Here is a 22,615-nt window from a genome sequence, read left to right as displayed (position 1 = left end):
TAAAGGAGTGTTGTGAGCAATGTCCTCAACACTGTTCACCTCAAACCCTGATTATGAATCTGAGCCCTTGTTTAGCTGCAATATGCTTGCGTCTTCATTTGTAGTTTTTTCCTCTTGGCTTAATGCATCACTCGAACTTCAATTTTAAAGTCCATATGTTTCCCTGAGGAAACTCTCCTGAGTGTAAAAATGTTCCATTTTCTTTTCTATTCTAAATCAAAACATTAATAACCCTCTGAAACAGTGTTGCTTACTAATATTAAAACTATTAAAATAACATTTTATTTAAATATTTAAATCATTTAAGTCATGAAAATTGAAAATGAAAAAACGTTACATTGGCAACTATCTGAAAGTAAATACTAAATAGACTACTAAAGATAAAACTGAAATATAAAATTACTTAAAACTTAAACTAAAATGAAAATCCAAAAATAAAAACTAATTCAAACTATGAGAAAAGCTAAAATGATATATAATACTAAACGAACACTGTGAGGGATAAATAAAAAAGGATTTTTCTTCTAATTAATGCTAATTTGTTTTTCACAACATCTCACCTACACAGATGGTGTCACAAAATCAAGCATGGGGAGCAACTGTCACCGATCCACAGAAGGATTACAGTAGGCATTTGTCTAATGGAACCGATACAGCATTCATGCTCATCTTGCAACCATTTTTGAACCATTACTTAGTAAAGGTTTACAAGGAACAAAAACCAATATCTGAATTGTGCATTTTTTTGTCAAAGCATAGAGTTTCTGAGTCTAACGTTATTCTAATGTTATGTTAATGTTACTTTAACATTCCCCTAACATTATTTTAACATTCCCCAACATTATTTTAACGTTGCTCTAACGTTATTCTAATGTTAATTTAACATTCTCCTTACTTTATTTTACACTATTCTAATATTATTCTAACGTTGCTCTAACGTTATTCTAACATTTTAACATTATTTTAAAAAATGTTCTAACATTTGTCTTACGTTATTCTAACGTTCCCCTATAGGAGAGGTACCACTGTACAAGAAAATGCTGACTTAAATTTTAAGTACAATCAACTTGGTTGTTTAAGTCATTTCAACTTAACATTAAACATTACATTAAACGGACTTAAAAAAATGAGTTGAAACTCTTTTGCTTAAATTGCTTAACCTATTTTGATGAGTTAAAACAATCTAAAAACATATGTTGTGACAACTTATTGATCATAGTATTTTTTATAGTGTAACTTTATTCTAAAGTTACTTTAACATTCCCCAAACGTTATTTTAACATTACTTTAATGCTATTCTAACATTATACTAACGTTCCGTTATTTTATTTATTTTAGGAAAGCACTTACACCACCTCCATAACAACTCAAACACTTATATTTGGTCTTTGAAGTGTAAAGCCCCCTCAGCTCACAGCGAGTACAGGCCTCAATATTGATTTGCTGAAAGGCTGCCTGAATCATGGAGTGGATGTGGGAAAAAGAGAAAAGAAAAATCAGGATGTGAATGTTGAATTTTTTCCCTCTAAACATTGTCCACGCTAATTTACACTCGCCAGCTCAAGCTCACTGCTCCTCCTCGGACGTGGCCCTATATTAAGAGTATAGCCATGAGGTCTTCTCATAATCGAAGGCCTGAGCGCATTGGATTTATATAAACATATCAGTCCTGTGCTTCCCTTTAACCTTCATTGCCCTAGCTAGATAAATCTTTCATCAGTACTGACATGGCTAAATGCATTCAGGCTAAGAATAAGCAAAAACATAGACTTCATACCCTTCACGGGTATTCATAACTCAGTTGAGTGCCGCCTACCATCCTAATATCAAAAGGCTGAAGTCAATGATTGTGGCCCCTGCAGTGTGAGTTTCACTGTCTACTTTTGATTTAAAGTGTTTACTGAAAGAGAAGCTCCAGGAGTGTGAGGAATGAATTTGTTCCAGGAGGTGACAGAGTGGGGAAGACCCCTGTCGCCTCATTCCCCAAGCATTAGACACTGACATCCGGCATGACCTTGGGAGTGGAACTTGATTGCAAGCGTTTGTTCACCGTTGACAGGCTTTACCGCCGCCTCTCCCTGTAAGGTACAGACACCCATATAAGGGAAAAATCACTTTTCCTGCACAAAAGACACATAGTGTGTTCTAAAATGTTTTGTTTGATTCTTTTAACTGATTCATTGGTTAACTTTTACTCTGACAAAACAGTTTTAAGGGAAGGCCAGGGAGGTGTCTGTTGTTCAGGTACTTTTGTATGCAGACCCCCTATTTTTAATAAACAGGTTTGCCCATTTAAGCTACACCCATTACTAACAGGTTAGACAAACATTTTAAGTAAATTGGAGTCTTTTCTGCTCTAACATTACAATTGCCCTGTGCACAAAGTGCAGGTCCATAAAACAATAGTGTATTGAGTTTGGTGTGGAAGAACTTGCCTGACCTGCACTTCAACTTATTGGATTCTGGTCCCGCAGAGACCCTTCCTTAGCGGCAGACCCTTTATCCCGTTACTTCAACAGCCAATTAGGCAAATGAAAGAAAAAAAAAAGAAAATTATTTAGGTATTTATATTTAGGTTGGATACCATTTAATGAAAAAAAAAAAAAGTACCTTAGCTTTATGTGTTATGGGGCCTGTGGGGGTCCTGAGGACTTAGAGGCTGTGGGACAATGGGATGGTCCATAATCTAGTCCTATTTGAATCCCACCAGACACATTTGGAATGAATTAGAATAGCAACTGCAAGCCAGACCAGATTAAAGGCCCATTTACACCAATAACAAAACTAACGATTAATGATAACTAGTAGTGGTCAAACGTTATGTCCAGAGGGGATATTTGTTTTTACTGACCCTATACCAGTTTGATTAAACATGATCTCATGAAAGTGCATATCTGTAGCACAAATTTTATTTCTCGTGCCATTTATATGCCAAAAACAGTTTTTGAGTGCATATAATACGCACTGTAAACCCCTTGGGTAGAATTATGGGTGTGGAGTGCATGCATATATTTTTTTTTATACGTGTGCACTTACTACAACATCATCAGTTATTCATATTTTGTAGGTTCTCTCTTGTTTTAGCATGTGTTCATAAATTCTTTGTATGCAGCTTTGCCAAAAATGTTTGCACAATTTGACATTAACACAAATAAAACAAGCACAATGCAATATACTTACAAAAATGTAACACATTTTTAATAATGTTGGATAAAGGGCAAAGATCTCACTTTTCCTGTGCCGGACATCACTTTTGGCCACCAGTCTGTATTACCGTCCACACTAATGCACGCTTATGGTCTGTGAACATAATTTTCGAGCACTTTAAAGAAGGAAGGATTTTGATTGGTGGTCTGTATTTTTATTGTTCTTCAGCTGGAATGGTTATTTTAGTATTTTTATTTACTATTATTCATTAATATTTTGAAACCGCTTTTATTTTATTTTGAGTTTTCATTTTAATTTTTGTTTTAATAATTGTGTATGCTTTTGTCATTTTTGGCGTTTTGCTTTTTATACTTCCATTTAGGTTTAATTTACATGTATATCACTTTGGGCTGGTTTCACAGACAGTGCTTAAATTAAGCCAGGATTAGGCTTTAGTTCAATTTGGACATTTGGTGTTGGTTGAGCAAAGACCCCAACATGATTGTAAAGCATGTTGGATGTACTGTAGTACATATGAAAGCGCTATATAAATGCCTCATTCATTCATTCAAGTAGCTTTTTTTAACATGTCTTAGAAAAAAACATTACTGGTGCGCATCTTGAGACAAAACAATGGCACTGACATAATTTTAAGATTCAGTTAATACAGCTCAAACATGCATTTTAGTCTGGGACTTGGCTTAAGCCGTACTTTAAAGGTATAGTGGAGGATCTTTCTGAATTTTAGATAAGACCCGCCCTCTCCACTTTTTGAAAAGTTTGATTGATTCACCAGAATGATTGACAATTAGGAGGACCAATAGTATAGGTGATCCACCCGGAAGTAAAAAATCCTCCGCTATACCTTTAACTTATTTCAGTTAGTGACCAAGGCAAAACTTCTATTTTTTTAACGTTTGCCTCTAATATTCATATTTGAATTTATTTCAGCTTAATTTTATTTAAAACAACTTTAAATTGTTTTAGTTTAAAATAAAAACAATAAAATAACTGGCTTGAAATTGATTTCAACAATATCGGTTCTGTGTCATCATTATAGATGTGGAGTGGACTCCGCTATTCAGAGTTCAAGCTCTATACTTTATGGTTATAGTTTTTTGTTCTTGGTGTGAACAAACCTTAATGCTTATGGCTTTGAAATGATACTTTTGTCAAATCCAGCCACCTTCCCAGACCCGGAATCAAGTTGTGTGTCCTGGCATCAGGCCCGCACCTTCCGCCTTCCACAAGAGTAAACAATCGCAAGCATCTGTGATACTTTTTTTTTATTTAAGTCTTTTCAATTCACATTATTACATTGAAATATGGAATGCCTCAAATCAAACAACAACAAAAAACGAAATATATATTTGTTAACTATCTATCTAAAAAGAGAGAGTACACTGAATACCATAAAGTTTACTGCATATCGACGTAAACAAAAAAGAAATCCTCAAATACACTGAACTTTTTTTCCTTTTCATAATCTTTGGTAAAGGTAAAACAAATACTTTAGAAGAAAATACTGTATTATACTTTACCACCTCATGTGGTTCTTTGTTAGCCCATAAAACATTAAAGAGCTAAAAGAGCAAATAGAACAAAGAAGCGAAAGGACAGTGAATAATAGAATGACACATAGAAAAGAAAAAAGACAATATCACTGGGTTTTGGGATACAGTCATCAAAACAGAGATGTTTCGATGTGGATTGTCACGCATGTTTCCCTAAAAAAAAAAAAAAAAAAAAAAACAGTACTATGAGCATTCAGATTTATGGTTTCTGTTTTTCAAGGGACACAGAGAGCGATCGCTGGAGTTGTGTGAGGACAGCATGGATCGACGTGGACCCCAGAGGCACAGAGTAAGTAATCTCACAAACACTCAATCAGATGGATGGACGCCACCATCAGCACCCCACAGTCTGCGATTTCCCCCCAACAGCACCTTGAGGGACACTTGATTGATCTTAATCTTCATTCCTACCTGCTTGCAGCAATTCTACTGTAACGTGTTTAAAACATATGAGATTTGTTGTATGTATGGTCACAGACACAAAGCATGTGCCTTTGAGTGCTCAGTGAAGCACAAACGGAACATTTAGAGGTCCACGTATCAATCTCTGGTCAGAAATGTAATACTTCATAGTTCAGAGATAAACAGTTTGACTCTGAATACAACACACACTTAATGTCATATTCCAATAGAACACAAAAACAAAAGTTCTTGCATTGAGCAGATGAAGGCCACCCAGCTTGCGAATGACGTTTTGTTGGTCCGGTCAGGCAGACGGATATGGTCCAAATATGCTCGTAAAGCACGAACTCCACAATCATCTCGCTCAGGAGTCAAAGAAGACATGATGCAGATGCTTCTGACAAATGTACCTCAGAGCCATGTGATTCAATCAGACTTGTCCTTCTTCTTGCCTCCGCCAATGGGAACTTTGCTGGCAACGGCAGAGCCGACGGCGCTCACGCCACCGGCCACGGCAGACACGCTGCCCTTCACAAGCCCCACCCCCATCGCTGGCACAGACGCAACTGAGGTAACAGCAGTTTTCGTGAGATCAATGCCTTTCCCTCCAACCCAGACGACTCCGCCCACTGTGGCCCCAACGGCCCCCTTCGTGACACTGAACAGACCACCAGCCACCCTGGAGAACATGCCAGGCTGAGGTTGGGGATGGTCTTTGTTGGGATCTACAGGAAATAAAAGGAAATGTTAATACTAAAAATAGCATCAGATAAGATAATGGAGCAGCTCTCTAGTCTAAAAAATGTAATTAAAAAAACACTTTATTTTACACGGTCCTTGTTACATGTATTAACTGTCATAATAACAGTAAATAATGCATACTTGCATGCAGCTAAACCAAACCATAATCCTAACCCTATAGTAAATGCATGTTCTTAATGAATATCAGTCAGTACTTAAAAGGTATAATTACACCGTATACAATAAAGTGTAATTATGATGTGAATCCCTACATATAAATAAAAATACTATCCACATTTCAATTACAAGTAATTATTACTTAATTTAATTTCATACTTCAATTACAACTTTCACTTTCAATAAATAGAACAAAAAGAGTAGCTGGAAATATATATCTGATGAACAATATGCATGATTTTACTTATTTATTCATGCATATAAACAGTTTATCATATAAAAAGCAAACTTATTTTGTGAAATATTTTGCTTTAAGAGTGTGCTTGTGGCATCTTGCTTTAAAATAAATGGCAGTTGATTTGAAAATGTGTCATCTAAAGCAATGCCAATCATATATTAGTGTCTAAACAGTTTTTTGGAGCAACATTTTATTACCCGATCTACTACTATACACTGAAAAAAGAAGGGTGTAGAAACAATTTTTACTCAGAAATTGCTAGTAAATTTCACAAAAAAATACAAAGAAACAAAGTAACAATGAATTAAATGTGAAATTTGTATTTTGTTGAAAAATTTACTTCAATAATCTTCTACTACATATGAAAATTAAGACTGGAAAATACAGGGTAGTGTCAGTCTTGGATTGTGCAAGAGCACCACTATGTGGCAGAGAGGGTTATCATTCTCTAGCATGAAGATGTACAAAGGACAGCTGTAAAATGATTTATTTAGCATGTCTATGCTAAATAAAAGCTTGGTTGTTGCAAGAAGTATAACTGTTGCAAGTCACTCTGATATTAAAATGTCAGCATAACTTCCAGTACCTGTTGGAGGCTCATCTTTCAAGTATGCAGGTAACTCATCCTGTTGCTGGTTTGTTTCACTCATTTTTACTCTGCAACAAAATACAAAATTATAAAAAAGATGTGGCAGTTATAATATATGTGGAATGTCACTCATTCATTTTCCTGAGAACATATTCTAATATGTCTTCCAAGAATCTGGGCGGGACAGTCACAGAAAACCAGGTGAAAGGTTGGGACTAAACCTTCAACCCAACAACATAGGACCAGGAGGACCAGTTTACTCTGTCAACAAAATGTAACCTGCAACACCCTGTTAACATTGCAGCAAACATTGAGAACAGGTACACGGAATTATTTTAAGACAAATAAAATGTCTGCATATGGGATTTACCATACCAAGGCTCATAAATGGCTTGAAGCAATAATAAGAAATATATGAATATTAAATTGAAATTAGAAATATTTTTTTTCATTAGTAAACCATATGAACATGAGTGAAATTAAGAAATCATAATTAAATATTAACATAGCAGCTGTCATGCAGATCTCCAGTTTAATCATTTATCATTCTGAAATCATATATTGGGACATTTACTCAGGACAATAAAGATAAAATACAGCTCATTGATCAGTATATTAATACGTGTACAGTTACACGTAAGCAATCATAGATTGAGTGGAAATGAGTGTTAGAACATCAGGGTCTTGAAGCAACATTATGACGTAACAACTGGAACAAGTACATCATAGTATCATGTCTGTCCTAAAACAAACTTTAGTAAAGATAGTCAGACTCGTGTCATTGAATCGGTTCTTTCGAATTTAAAAGAACAGGTTAAAAAAAAATATATTATTTTATGCGCTGGTCCAATTACATCATTACGTGGTCACTGACACGATTCATTATGTTTCTGGGGTTCAGTCTGTTGCAGCCATGACTCAGCTCATAAAAACAAAATAATTTAGACTTACATTTAAGTTACGTTAACTAGGCCTGATATAAATTATTCATGCATGTTTTATTTATTTATTTATTTTACATTAAAGTATCCAGTGTAAAACTGTAATATCAAGTCATAAACATATATTCAGTCCGTTTTATTTGAAATGTTTAATACGTAACTCTAGAACCGCTCGGAGGGATTCTTTCAGTTTCAACCGATTCATTGAAAACGATTCAAAAGAATGATTCATTAGTGAATCGAACGTCGCTATAAACCTTTTCTGTTTCTGAACTGAATCTGACGTGGCGCTTTCGAGAGAAGTATTTTCTTTCCCTGGAAATGATAATAACCTGCACATAAATTAATTCGTTGTTTTATTTCACACTAATATTAAGCGTTAGGTAGGAAACAACAAAATATAGACTTTTAGGAATTTGGGCTTTATAAACATTTATAAACCATTTTCGAAGAGAACATGTTAACCAGGAGGAGAAAATGATAGCTTTGAAGAAAATGACATGAAAACAGGGCGGCAGCTCATTAAACGACAGTTACATGACGTTAGGTAAGAGATATATACACTACTAGACAATCCATCCATGTCGATAAAGTTCTAGTGAATCACATCATATAATAACTAGAAGAAAATATCAACAACCCCCTGTATAACATGCAAGAAGAAAACTTTGCCAGCTGTAATGTATACTTACTTTGTTAGAAGTTTGCTGCTGTAAACTTCTGCAGATCAATTTGGAAACTTCTGTCTCCACCCCTTGTTTGTTCCAAAGGAAAAATATGGTGCTCCCTTCAGCGATTCAAAAAGACACACGCTAAAATTACGATAGATCTGGGACCTGACAAGACTTTTCTTATAAAGACCTATCTTTGAATAATGTGTACGTGGCGTCCTAGCTGTTTTTAACCACGTACCAATGTGGACACATAGAAGAGGAAGTGACGTTTCTTTCTTGTTCATACCCCTCTGGTGTGTGTGTGAGATGACTCCATGCTTTGCCTGTATGTAAAGTATGATTAAAATGAAGGGTTTATCTTTGCTCTGTTCAGATAATGGACATATGGATCAACTAACTTGTCTCATTGAAACAACTTGTGAGAATGGACTGCAAAGTGAGAACTAAAAGCATACTCACTTTATAATTAACTAAGTAAAAGTCTGTAAAAATAGGGTTCAATGTGCTGTTAAAAAACCTCCATTATTGATTTTTCTTAAAGGTGCTTTACCTGTACTTTAAATAGCGCATTGTATTGTTTTAGGGTTAAAATGTAGGTGAATAATTTCCTGTCAGAAAATGACTAGCTTTACCATTTTCCTGCAGATTTTTTGTGAAGGTGAATCTGAAAACATTAAATGATTGTTAGCAGCAGGGTTGTGTGCTATTCAGAATCAAATTAAGAATGCCTTTTAAATTCAAACATTTATTTGAACATTATGTACAGTAGAATTGCAATTCCTTTTTGAGTTAAAATGGAATGAAATTCAAATTAGTGTGACTGTGACTGCTTTAAGTGGTTTTAAAAATACATTCATTTTCAATTACTTATACAGGTTTACGTTTATCATTCACACAACATATGTGGATTTGAAAACATTTTATGGAAAATTGCAATATAATCACAACATTTAACAATGAAACATCTCTGAATAATGACTCTTGTCCAGGGCAACACTGTATAACTGACCGCTCATCCTTCCAACATGGTGCTCTCACCATTCACTATGGCAAGCCGTTTTAGCTTAAATTGTACCCAGCTTTACTTGTCGTAATTGCATTTTTACTAGTAAGAATTCAATTAGAGAGCTCTACAATTCAATTCTTACTAGTAGCAATTACAATTAGAGAGCTCTCTTATTCAATTCTTACTAGTAACAATTCCAATTAGAGAGCTCTACAAATGAATTTAGTCATATGTCTCCATTGACTTCCATTCATTTTTAATTACGGAGCTCTACAATTGAATTGTTACTAGTAAGAATTACAATTAGAGAGCTCTCTAATTCAATTATTATTAGTAACAATTCCAATTAGAGAGCTCTACAAATGAATTTTTACTAGTCATATGTCTCCATTGACTTCCATTCATTTTTAATTACAGAGCTGTACAATTGAATTGTTACTAGTAAGAATTATAATTAGAGATCTCTACAATTGAATTGTTACTAGTAAGAATCCAATTGCAGAGCTCTTTAATTCAATTATTACTAGTAACAATTTAAATAGAGAGCTCTCTAATCCTATTATTACTAGTAACAATTCCAATTGGAGAGCTCTCTAATTCAGTTGTTACTAGTAAGAATGCAATTGCAGAGCTCTTTAATTCAATTACAGAGCTCTGCAATTATACATATCTTTAATTCGTATTTTTACCAGTAACAATTCAATTGCAGAGCTCCGTAATTAAAAATGAATGGAAGTCAATGGAGACATATGACTAGTAAAAATTCATTTGTAGAGCTCTCTAACTGGAATTGTTACTAGTAAAAATTTAATTAGAGAGCTTTGTATTTGTAATTCTTACTAGTAATAATTGAATTAGAGAGCTCTGTAATTGTAATTCTTACTAGTAATAATTGAATTAGAGAGCTCTCTAATTGTAATTGCTACTAGTAAGAATTGAAAGCTGTCTAATTGAATTCTTACTAGTAAAAATGCAATTACGACGAGTAACGCTGGGTACAATTTAAGCTAAAACGGCTTGCCATACTACAATTCAATTATTATTAGTAACAATTACAATTAGAGAGCTCTCCAATTGAATTTTTACTAGTAAAAAAAATTTTTAAAGATATGTATAATTGCAGAGCTCTGTAATTGAATTAAAGAGCTCTACAATTGCATTCTTACTAGTAACAATTCAATTGTAGAGCTCCGTGATTAAAAATGAATGGAAGTCAATGGAGACATATGACTAGTAAAAATTCATTTGTAGAGCTCTCTAATTGGAATTGTTACTAGTAAGAAATGAATTAGAGAGCTTTGTAATTGTAATTCTTACTAGTAATAATTAAATTAGAGAGCTCTCTAATTGTAATTGCTGCTACTAGTAAGAATTGAATTGTAGAGCTCTCTAATTGAATTCTTACTAATAAAAATGCAATTACGACGAGTAACGCTGGGTACAATTTAAGCTAAAACGGCTTGCCATAATTCTCTTCTAATATGCTAATAGGCCTATAATTTCCAACCATTATTTCTGGTCACATTAAGTGGTATAATGTACATACCTGCTCATTATCTCTCCAATTGAATTTTTCTCCGATTGAGCTCTCCAATTGAATTTTTACTAGTAAAAAAAAAATTTAAAGATATGTATAATTGCAGAGCTCTGTAATTGAATTAAAGAGCTCTACAATTGCATTCTTACTAGTAACAATTCAATTGTAGAGCTCCGTGATTAAAAATGAATGGAAGTCAATGGAGACATATGACTAGTAAAAATTCATTTGTAGAGCTCTCTTAATTGGAATTGTTACTAGTAAGAAATGAATTAGAGAGCTTTGTAATTGTAATTCTTACTAGTAATAATTAAATTAGAGAGCTCTCTAATTGTAATTGCTGCTACTAGTAAGAATTGAATTGTAGAGCTCTCTAATTGAATTCTTACTAATAAAAATGCAATTACGACGAGTAACGCTGGGTACAATTTAAGCTAAAACGGCTTGCCATAATTCTCTTCTAATATGCTAATAGGCCTATAATTTCCAACCATTATTTCTGGTCACATTAAGTGGTATAATGTACATACCTGCTCATTATCTCAAAATAAACCCCTTCAGAATGATACCGCTTTGTGACATGACTTATGGCCACATAACCACCTGCATTAATTTCCAATAATTCAAAAATCAATCATCAATATACTGATAAAATAATCAATGTTTGAAATTTCACTGGTATATTTTATATAGCTCATACATTAATTTGGACCATGCACATGCAAAACAACAACAACCATGCACTAATTTACTCCAGTCTATATAAAACCAAACCACAAGCGTGTTGACAAGATGGAAACTGAAAAGAACACCTAACGGGTCATCTATTGTTTGTTGTAAGATTGTGTTACATTTCTTGATTTGTAAATTCCTCTTTATGTCATTCCAATTCAACCTACAATGGACGGCGGAGGCTGATTTTCTCACTAACTAAAAGGGAGTCAGTTCTTAAATAAAAATTTTGCCCAACCCTAGAGGAAGTACTATTTTATTATATGTCATATCCTGCTCTTTACCCTTTAACAGAGACATAAACTGTTACTAAAAGACTAAACTGCGGATTCTTCTTCTTCTTCTTCTTTAGGTATTTTATGGCGGTTGGCAAATAAACTGCGGATTGCATGTAAACAGGTGTTTTAACAAATTAAACCAGCAGCTCTTATTGGCTGTTGATCTGCAGCAGCTGTCACAGGGGTGGTTTCCCGCCCTTATTCATAACATGACGTATTTCCTGTATTGTCATGCAGCTTGTAATGTTTTGCGGGAACGGACTTGTTTATGTTTAGAGTCAAATATGGCATCCAGTTTGCAGTAGACATCACGTGGATATATATGTAATTAATTCCCAATCTGTTATTTTGTCGCCAGGTTTATCATTATCGATTCGCTGCAGCTCGTGTTGACTGTCTTCCCTTCTTCCTCAGTCGGGTAAACAAATAAGGCAAGTAACTAATTATTTAGTTTTATGGTTCATATACTAAATATTTAACCTTTAAAAAGCATGTTCCAAGTTTTTAGCAAAAAAATCTGATATTCTAGATTCTGTGGCCGCCAAATGTTATGTTTTAATCATGAGCGATGGGCAGTTTTAATATGGTCATATATTTAATGCAGCGTTCCGTCATTGGCTACACTGTAACAATGTTCACTTGCAGCTCATCACACAGTGTAATCAATGAATGAATGAATGTGCAGATTATTGATCAACCAAGCGAGACATAAAGAACGGGATTGTTTATGTTCACGGATGTTCTGCTCATGTGTATTATTAATGCAGAGTATTGTTTGATATTTCTATTTTAAACCCAGACTGAGGCTTTTGCTTGCACATATAAGTTACATGCATATTAAATGATCTAGAAAGCTTATGACCAATCCTTCATTTACTTTCTTTGCTACTTTTTAAATCCATTTTATATACAGATTGTGTTTGCCCTTATCCCTGATTCTAGACCTGACTTTATCTTAAAATATATTCATAATAAAATAGGTTTACTTGATCTACTGTAGTTTAAATGGGAAAACAAAATGCGTGTTGTATGAAATGTGGCTCCAGTTGTGTTTCTATGGAAGAAATGACCAATAAGCAATTATTTTAGTGATTTATGTTGATGCTGATAGCTTTGCATTAATTTCTATCCCCTAACTCAGGGGTGCCCAATCCTGTTCTTGGAGATCTGCCTTCCTGCATACTTCAGCTCAAACACAACTGAGCCAGCTAAATAAGTTCTTCGGGAGAAACTTGTTTAATTACAGACAGGTGTGTTGGATCAGGGTTTGATCTTAACTCTAAAGGTAAGTAGATGTCCAGGAGCAGGATTGAGCACCTCTGCCCTAACTGGTTTTAAATGTTTGAATTCACAAATACCCAATCATTTGAGATACTTTAAAAAGTTCTAATATTACACCCTGCTCCTTCATTTCACTGTACTTTGGCCACTGAGTGGCAGCATTTAATAACGTTAGGCCTTCTGAACAGTGTGCTGATTGTCATTGGTTGTTTGTAATATTGTTTCTGCACCGCACTCTGATTTTGATTGAATGTGATGACATAAAAAGACCATGTCTCACCAAAAAAAATTCGCAATAAAATCTCTCCTTGAACGTTTAAACATGCACTCGTAAATAACTCTCATCTCATGAGGGTCTTTTGTATGTCTCATTAAAAAGAACCTGCTCAAGTTATGGGGTTGTATCAATCAGTCTGACAAATCTTTTATCAAAGGAGTTCATTGAATAATAGTTGTTACTGGATCAACACTTGAACTAGTTTTATTACTGACTGGCTCTCTATTACTGAAATACTTAAATGCGTTTGCAATTATTAATATTTTTATTGATATCTTAATAAAAAAAATTAATGTACTGTGTGTAGAGTACCGTACAAAAGTTTTGAAAGTGTTTTTGAAAGTCTGTTTTGCTGTCCATGGCTGTATTTGATTAAAATTACAGTAAAATGACTTTTCAGCAGGCATTACAAATAAGTTAAAAAGTTCAAAAGAAAAGCTTTATTTGAAATATATTATTTTTGTAACAATGTAAAAGATTCTACTGTCACTTTTAATTAGTGTACCCTTGCTTAATATGTAAAAAAAAATGTTTAAAAAAATTACTAACCCCCTTACTGACTTACTGACCTGCTGGCCCTCACGGAGACTGTAACAGTGTCTCCACAATAGGGGGCAGCAGAGATAAAAAAAAAAAAAAACTAGCTGTGAGCAAGAATAGAGACATTAAACCAATTTAAAAAAATGTAAAAAAAAAAAATATATATATATACCCCCCCAAATAAGAATAAATGATCATAACATTCCATACTGAACTAATTTTCTATCTTAGTCTTTTTTTTTTAGCTGCTTATGGACAAACAGCTCAACTAATTAAGCTCAATTTGTCTTCAGCGAGAGGCCAGAGATGTGTGCTAATATCAGCACAATGACTCTGTGCTGTCTTACTAACTCTGAGTCTGACAGCCAGCTCATTCCTGCCCTGACTGCCCGTTGCTAACCTCTTCTCCATGGTTTCAGTCACACCACTGGTCATGTTGGTTTTTCCCTCTTCTTTGGAGAGCCCCTGTGCCTATGATTGGTGAAGTCTCTGTTAAGATATAGTTTTGCATGTGGTTTGACTGGATGTTTCTTTATTCTTTCAAATTAGCCACAAAAAAAAAAAAAAAAAAAATATATATATATATATATAATTTTTTTTTTATATATAATATAATTTTTTTTTTTTAAATATTTATTTATTTGCTTGCCTCCTCTCCATAGTGAGCGTTAGGTAACAGGAATATATCCATGGCCATAGTGCACTAACCAAATGTATCTTAAGTTTTCATGTTCGTCGGGGGCACCCTGATTCACCCTCATTCAGTAGTTCAGTGATTTTTGGGAGTTGTTAGGCTCAACGCAGAACAGTGTTGCAGAGTCTGCGGTTTTCCCGTGGAATTGGGCTACTTTTACACTGTTGTGTTTATAGAGTATTTTTACGGCTTCGAACATGTCCCAGCCAATCATAAACAAGGACCAGAATTATCCATTTTATTAAAAGTTTTTAATTTAACAAACTATTTTTTTCTACACAAATCAAAATAATAATAATCATTATTATTATTATTGATGTTATTATATAGTTATGATTTATCAAAATATAGTGAATCGTTTATCAAACTAATGGCAATCATATATTAATAATATAAAACATATATTTTTAAACACATATTTTATTTTTTATAATTGTATTAATTTGGAGATTTAATAATGTATCAAGCTAATGGCTATTAATAATAATAATAATAATAATAGCAACAATGATAATTTGTTATTGTTAACAATTTATCCAAAAATATTTTTTTAATCAAAGTAGTGGCTAATAATAATAATAATAATAATAATAGTTGTGGTTTTTATTATTAGCTGCTAGTTTGGTATTTTTGTATTTCATTATTACTGTTATTAAAATAGAACTGAATTAGTTAAAATGATGTCTTAAAGTCATGAATATTAAGACTTTTTTTTTCCCCCTAAGGCTTCTCACTTCAGGACAAGGTTTTTTTTATGCATTCTGAGTCCTTGACTTTGATAGAACAGAGCAACGCATTGTACTGTAGATTTCTCCATGCCGTCTCTGCGAGTCTTAATAACCTCAGCTGTGAAATATTGGATGTGCACAGCAGTGTCTCTGTGGTTAGCAACGAGTCAAAGGCAGTGACCTCCCATTCCCTGTAGTTTTTAATAGTTCCGCAGGAGTAGCCATTACACCACTGGAAGTGGGAGAGGGGAATCTCATGAGGACTTGCCTTGATGGGCTTAAAAAGATTAAATAGCCAACAATTGACTAATTCAATTTCATCTGCAGCTAGCTTTGTCAATTGAGAAACCAGTGAGTTGAATTGAGTCATGGCCGGTTATAGTGGGTCTTTCTTGTTTTGCAGGTTGCCAGATTTTGTTCACACTCGTCTGCATCCTGCGGCCCCTGGTAGTAGTTTATCACTCCGAACACTGACCCATTATCATTGTGAATGTGATAACGGTGCCCCTTTCGGCTGTGATAAGGTGCGTCATTGAAAGGCCCATCTTATCACATTTGTATTCTGTGACGCAGGCCTTGTTTTATTGCATGTATTTCTTTGTATCCCCTCTTACCTTTTATTCTCTCTCCCTCCTTCTCTGTCTGTCCCAGTCACTGTCCGTCATTCATCCTTAGAAGATGTCAAAGGCTTGAGAAATGTCCTCTCAAGGCTCCAGGCATCTTCCTCACCTCTCGCTTCCCACAAACTCTCTTTATTGGATTCTACCTCTGCATCATCCGTCTCCATTCACTCTCCTTTTTTTTTGGTCTAAATGGCCTCCTCCTTTCACCTCCAGCTGGGTTTGTTGACACACAGTCAATCCTGGACACTTTCACCCCCCACACACACACCTCTTGTACCCGTTCCCCTTCCCCGAGCTGTAAAGCTGCCACAGCTGTGGGCTGTTGAACGAAAGTGGAGGGGGACATTAAATATATTACAACCATTAGCTTTGTTGGGGCTTGACAGTTTTAATACGTTGAAGCTTTACGCCAGCCAAAGGCAGGACACATTATGATTTTAATTACACTTTAAATATTGTGATGGGTGGATTAAGAAAGGTAAAAGGAAAGAGCAACTAGCAATTCATGTCATCTCTTTTAAAAAGTGTCTTCTAAAAACATGTCTTAAAAAAAAAAAAAAAAAAAAAAGTGTAGCTTTTCCTATTTTATATATATATATATATATATATATATATATATAAAAAAATTTCTCTGTAATTAGAACCGATTTTATTTAAAGACATAGTTACAGCATTTACGAGGTACTGTAAAAACATACTCACACATGCATACCAGGGTCGGGAAAATTGCTATGAAAGTCTCTTGACTTATGCTCACGAAAGCTGCATTTATTTGATTAAAAAAATGTAATACATTTTAAAATTGTAATATGTTGCTGTGATGGCAATGTTGAATTTTCAGCAGCAATTACTCCAGTCTTCAGTGTTATAGTTACTTGATCCTTCAGAAATGGTTCTTATATGGGGTCAACTCAATACTTAATGTATATGAAAATATATGCAGTTTTCTTGAGCCCTGGTCTATAGCTACATATGCACATCAGCAAGTACAGCATTGCATAAAATCTAAGCTTGCTTAAATCTTTAACATTTATTGCAGCCTTGCAAGGACTGATATTTCCATCTAAAATTTGGCTGTACTTTTAGAAATGAAAACTCACACCAATAAACTTAAATTTGTCTTTCCAGGTGTCACCATGAGCAAGGCGAAGTCGAGTAGGGACAGAAGGATCAATCCGCCTGGCGTCACCAGGGTGACCCGCAGTTCTATCATCACCACTCAGGACTCTCAGCGCACTAAACCTACAGATTCAGGCCTTGTTGATGATCTCAGCCTAATGAGCGTGAGTGAACAGCAGGCCTTGTTAGCACGGTGAGATGCCACATCCTTGTGTTGTGCTTTCCAGCAAACAATCAGCAATTACAAGAGCTTTTTTTTTCCAAGCAAGATTTGTAAAACATACATTAGTGGCAAAGAAATAAATGTCCAAATGAGATTTTTTTTTTTATGACCCTAAAATTGATTAAATGATCAAAATACGAGATAATCTTTTTTTTTTTTTTTATATTAAGGAAAAATAAAACCCTAAACTTGGTTAAGGTATTCATCTGACAAAATTATTTGTTGGTTCTCTCTTGTTTTAGCATGTTCATTAAATGATGGACAAACCCACTTTTTCTTGTTTGAGAAGCATGTTCACTCGGAAAAGGGAAAAAATTACTATCACAACTGTTTCATGCTGAAAAATAGAAAACAATTAGAACCGTTGCTTTTGCAACAGAAGAAAAAATAAGTGGTTAAATGACTAAAAAGAAATAAATAACAAAATAAATTAAAGCTTAATAGTAGGGGTGTAACAAAACACGATACAAATCACGATACAATACTTATTGTGATATTTTAAGCCAAAACGTTTTTTTTTTATTATTATTATTATTATTGAAATAATATTGTTGATATATTATTATCAGGACTCACAAATATTCTCCCAGTGCATTATTATACATTATATTCAACAATATATATAGTAGTTTAATGTAGTAATGTTAACTTTCATTTTCTTCTCATGCAGTACTCGCGCTTTCAATGCAGGCATTCGATGGGTCTTAAACCGCGCACACACTCTCCCAGTGCTCACTATGTCCCGCTGACAATTCTCAAACTCAAACTGTAACTGTTAATTCACCCAAAAAATTTTATTCTGCATTTACTCACTCTTGTGGTTTCGCGCGTCACACAATTATTTTAACGTCTGTGTTTATTACAGTATGCGCGTCGTGGTAAATCTGTTCATCATATAAAGCCATCGTGTCTCTTCAGAAGACTTGGACTTGGATTAGACCACTCGATTTATCATTTTTATGATGCCTATGACATTTTTTGGATCTTTAGGTTTTGAAGGAATGGACTTTAAATGGAAGGACAGAAATCTCTCAGGTTTCATAAATATCTTCATTTGTGTTTGAAAGTTGAATAAATCATAGGTTTGAAAGTACATGATTTACATTTTTGTGTGGATTATACCTTATAAATGCAGTAAGCTGAGCTTTGGACAAACTCTGTATCGTGAATCATATCATTACATCAATACGTCTTCACATTTTTTTATATTGTGATATCTCAATATAACAATGTATTATTACACCCCTACTAAATAGAAAATCTTTTAAAATTACAGTTTTTATGTTTGTTTATTTTTCTATACATTTTTCCTTCTTTTTAGGGAAGGGAAGTCCTACCAGAGTCCCAGCACCAAATCTGTTCTCTCCTCAGCCTCTGGCAGCTCCATGCCCCGCGAGGCTTTGGGAACTATCGGCAGGCTGATGAAGCTCGGACGGGTGCGAAACATCGTGGTGGTTGCTGGAGCAGGTATCAGCACAGCCAGCGGTATACCAGACTTCAGGTGGATACTTACTGAAAACCTTTAAACTACTTCTAAATCATCATGTCACTCAGTTAACAACTGTCTCTATATCAGGACACCAGGGACGGGTCTTTATGCAAACCTTGCGGAGTATGACATCCCTTATCCAGAGGCCATCTTTAACATTGACTACTTCTCTGACAATCCTCATCCTTTCTTCTCATTGGCTAAAGAGCTGTACCCTGGACACCACCGTCCAAACTACGTTCACTATTTCATCCGTATGCTGCATCAGAAGGGCCTGTTGCTCCGCATGTACACTCAGAACATCGATGGACTTGAAAAGCGTGAGATTAAAGTTAAAAATTCAATTCACGTTCATTTGTATAGCGCTTTTCACAGTACACCTCATTTCAAAGCAGCTTTACAGGAAGTGCATGAGTCCATTATAATTTAGAGTGTTCTGTTATCAGAGGTAACATTTCAGAAATGTACATATACAAAATCTAATGCTAAAAATTTATTAATTTAAACAATGTAATAATTTAATGCAGATACAATGAGCTTATTGAAGCAATGAATACTTGTTTGTTAACAAATGATTATGACATTTAGAAAATCTAGCGTTGGTGCATGTTGATTCAGAGTTTGCGTCATCTGAAGTCTTCGCGGTGGTTGGCACCATCTCTTCATGGGTGTTGGGCATCTGAAGTCTTCATAATAGGCTGGATCCAAACTGGAGCTGACATACTCTGTAGTTACCTCAGGATGGGCTTCCCAATATAAAACAGTAGCAATTAGAAAATAATTAGCGTAGGTGCTGTTCATAACATTATTCAAGGATAATCATGTGCATTTGATCTGATATAACTGTATAAAGTTAGGAGATGCATTATATGAATGCTAGGATAAAGAGATGTGTAAATGATAGAATTGGGAACTCCATTTAAACATGTTGTGTGTTATATTCTCAACCCTGTCTGTAGTGTGCGGTATCCCAGATGACAAACTCGTGGAGGCTCATGGGAGTTTCGCTACTGCTGCCTGTCACCTCTGCTATACGCCATATCCTGCAGAGGAAGCCAAGGTAATCAATTTTGTAATTTAGATCACTCATAGACTGCACACCGTTTTAGCACACTACATAATCTTCCATTCTTTTTTTATTAGCAAGCTATAATGAACGGCAACGTACCCATCTGTACTTTTTGTGCTGGGGCAGTCAAACCTAATGTTGTTTTCTTTGGAGAGGATCTGCCTGAAAAGTACTTTCAACATGCTGAAGATTTCCCAAAAGCTGACCTTCTCATGATCATGGGCACTTCTTTAAAGGTGGGTTTAAAATCTTTATTATTAACTATAATAAAACGGATATAAATCTATTTTGTATGCAAGTATAGTTGACTGCAGTTCTTTTGCAGTGAGAGATTACACTTATTTTAAACATTGTTTTGGTGATTTTAATTCATTTATTAACTTCTACATGCAGCTTTTATGAGTTCTTTTATTTAATTTTTTAATAACATTTTTTTTTTCATGGCATTAATGGAGTGTTTGTACTTTAAAAAAAATACATTACACCACATGCCAAAATTAAGAATAAATAAATACAAGAATAAATAAATGTAGATATAAAATAACAAAACAGTAGTATTTGGAAATATTGAAATTTCTAACAAATGAAGATAACTTTTCTGATTTACTATATTTTTTTAATGGCAAACCTGAATTTTTAGCATCATTACTAGTGTCTTTCACATGATTCCTCAGAAATCATTCTAATATGCTGATTTGGTGCTCAATTTTTTTTTTTAATATCCATGTTGAGAACTTGTTTTTATAGAAACTGAAGCGTTTTTGTTTTTCTGGATTCTTTGAATAGAAAGTTCAAACGTCTTTTACTTTTGCTTTATAAATGTAATGCGTTCTTGAGTAATTTCTTTGTGTTCTTATTTTAAAATCTAAAATTATGACATTTTTAATCTGCTTTGTGACAGATTGAGCCCTTCGCCAGCCTGATTAACACCGTAAAGTCCACAGTGCCTCGTCTGCTGCTGAACCGTGATGCGGTCGGGCCCTTTGAACGGAGGCCCCTGAGGAGGGGCGACTACATGGAGCTGGGGGATCTCTCCGATTCGGTCCGAAAACTTGCAGAGATCCTGGGGTGGCATACTGAGATCCAAGACCTGATGAACAGCCATGAAAATGGTGTTTGCTCCTATACTGACCCCAGCAGTAGCAGTGGTGAGAACAGTGACTCCTCTGAGACCGATAGCATGCATTAATATCATCCACAGAGATGCTCTGTATGTTTAAAATAACCTTGGCTATGGAATGGAGACCTGGCAAGGGTTCAAGACCTGCATTGATATTTATCTAATTCAGCACATCTGTATGTTTTATGTCAGTGTCCTTACCAGTATTTAACAGCCAGTTTTACTGTATTTGTAGCGGTGTCTTTTTCTGACCGGATGAACTCCAGCCATATTTGTTCAGGCAGTGAAACTTGGCCATGTTTAGACTCATTATTTTAAACCCAGCAGAAATGAGTGTCTGCTGCTTATTTTGACTGAAAACCCATATCAGAATATCTTGGAAAATCTGGTTCTTTTAAAGTCCGTAATGCATACGCAGAGAACTAGCAGCTTTAGCTCTACTTAAATGGCTATAATTGTACATTTTTATCAGGCCCTGTTACTGCAGGGGGGAAAACTACAAACATGGCACTTACTTTTGATTGTTTTAATAATTTAGTATGGCTAATTATCTCTGGGCAAGCCAAGAATGTATTATGTCAAGGTTCCTTTAGCTTTCTACAAACAGTATTTGAGATTTGAATCTGTTTGGAGAAGTTGGTGGTATATTTTGGTGCAGAAAGGAGTTATTGGGAATAATGTGTGTTTGTGTGTCTATATATTCATGTTTGCTAGTTGTAGGTTATTTCATAGTCCCCGAGTCCTGGTTTGGCCCCAGTGAGCGAACTGTGCTAAATTAGCATGGGAGGCGTGACCTCCCAAGTGTGCAGTGCCCCCACTGTGTGTTTTCACAGGCACTGCAGCCTCCAAGCGGGAGCTCCGACCCCCCCCACAACTCTAATAAATGTCTTTGGTCAGCCACAAAGAACCCCAATATCCTGCTGCTGTGTGTGTGTGTGTGAGAGAGAGAGGTTCTGCGTATAAAGCGCAATTCCATTTTGCACAGGATCAGTGAAGTCGCTGGTAATTGCGTTGATCATATCGGTTCATGTCCCGCACGGATTTTGATAGGAGTTTGGCATGTTTTGAGAAATGTGGACAAAAAGACTAAATGCCCATTTTTTTCATATGTGCAGTCTGTCATTTTTAGTTAAAAGCCTGTTGACCAGCGGTCTGTCATGTTTCTGATTCATGCAACGGTCGCATTTAAAACAAAAATGGAACCATGTGCCTCTCCAGTTGAATATATGATTGTCAATAGTTTGAGCTTGCATTTGTTATCTTGACATTGCCATTTGTGCTTTGAATATTAAAACGCTTGTTATCTGTTCTTTTTATTACCCTGTTAATAGACATTGCATCTTAAAGTATTTAATAAACATATTCATATTTGTCTCTTCAGATTCTGATCTTTTTGTACATTGCATCTGATCAACT

The 22,615-nt window shown here is 34.9% G+C and overlaps 2 protein-coding genes across 8 annotated transcripts; one reads left to right on the top strand and one right to left on the bottom strand.

Annotated features, from left to right (window-relative positions):
- Nucleotides 1-4,418: 4,418 nt before the first annotated feature.
- Nucleotides 4,419-8,782, bottom strand: tmem263 (transmembrane protein 263). Its single transcript, XM_081372431.1, has 3 exons — nt 8,502-8,782; nt 6,866-6,936; nt 4,419-5,848 (listed from the first exon to the last, which is right to left on the bottom strand). Exons 2-3 carry the CDS (start codon nt 6,927-6,929, stop codon nt 5,550-5,552), a joined length of 363 nt encoding a protein of 120 aa, XP_081228557.1. The 5' UTR covers nt 6,930-6,936; nt 8,502-8,782; the 3' UTR covers nt 4,419-5,549.
- Nucleotides 8,043-22,578, top strand: LOC308694739 (NAD-dependent protein deacetylase sirtuin-3). 7 transcript variants are annotated; one of them, XM_081372424.1, is made up of 11 exons: nt 8,043-8,356; nt 12,395-12,467; nt 13,178-13,321; nt 15,960-16,080; nt 16,208-16,396; nt 17,308-17,491; nt 18,843-19,022; nt 19,098-19,330; nt 19,970-20,070; nt 20,154-20,315; nt 20,981-22,578. In XM_081372424.1, exons 5-11 carry the CDS (start codon nt 16,369-16,371, stop codon nt 21,266-21,268), a joined length of 1,176 nt encoding a protein of 391 aa, XP_081228550.1. In that variant the 5' UTR covers nt 8,043-8,356; nt 12,395-12,467; nt 13,178-13,321; nt 15,960-16,080; nt 16,208-16,368; the 3' UTR covers nt 21,269-22,578. The 7 variants fall into 7 exon arrangements, with proteins under 7 accessions (XP_081228550.1, XP_081228552.1, XP_081228554.1 ...); XM_081372426.1 differs by lacking the exon at nt 16,208-16,396 and having other exon boundaries at nt 8,055-8,356; XM_081372427.1 differs by lacking the exon at nt 16,208-16,396 and having other exon boundaries at nt 8,068-8,356; nt 13,178-13,286.
- Nucleotides 22,579-22,615: the final 37 nt, after the last annotated feature.

This window comes from Scardinius erythrophthalmus (genome assembly GCF_964197995.2).
Source record: "Scardinius erythrophthalmus genome assembly, chromosome: 8".
NCBI lineage: Eukaryota > Metazoa > Chordata > Actinopteri > Cypriniformes > Leuciscidae > Scardinius > Scardinius erythrophthalmus.
Note: the sequence above shows the minus strand (reverse complement) of the source record. Positions and strands in the feature narration are given on the sequence as shown.

Bases quoted from the DNA above. Each gene is read 5' to 3' on its own strand.
- LOC308694739 (XM_081372424.1), top strand. From the start codon at position 16,369: ATGGCCTCCTCCTTTCACCTCCAGCTGG. The intron at 16,397-17,307 runs GTTTGTTGACAC...TTGTCTTTCCAG, and splicing joins CTCCTTTCACCTCCAGCTGG to GTGTCACCATGAGCAAGGCG. The intron at 17,492-18,842 runs GTGAGATGCCAC...CCTTCTTTTTAG, and splicing joins CAGCAGGCCTTGTTAGCACG to GGAAGGGAAGTCCTACCAGA.
- tmem263 (XM_081372431.1), bottom strand. From the start codon at position 6,929: ATGAGTGAAACAAACCAGCAACAGGATGAGTTACCTGCATACTTGAAA. The intron at 5,849-6,865 runs GTACTGGAAGTT...TATTTCCTGTAG, and splicing joins GAAAGATGAGCCTCCAACAG to ATCCCAACAAAGACCATCCC.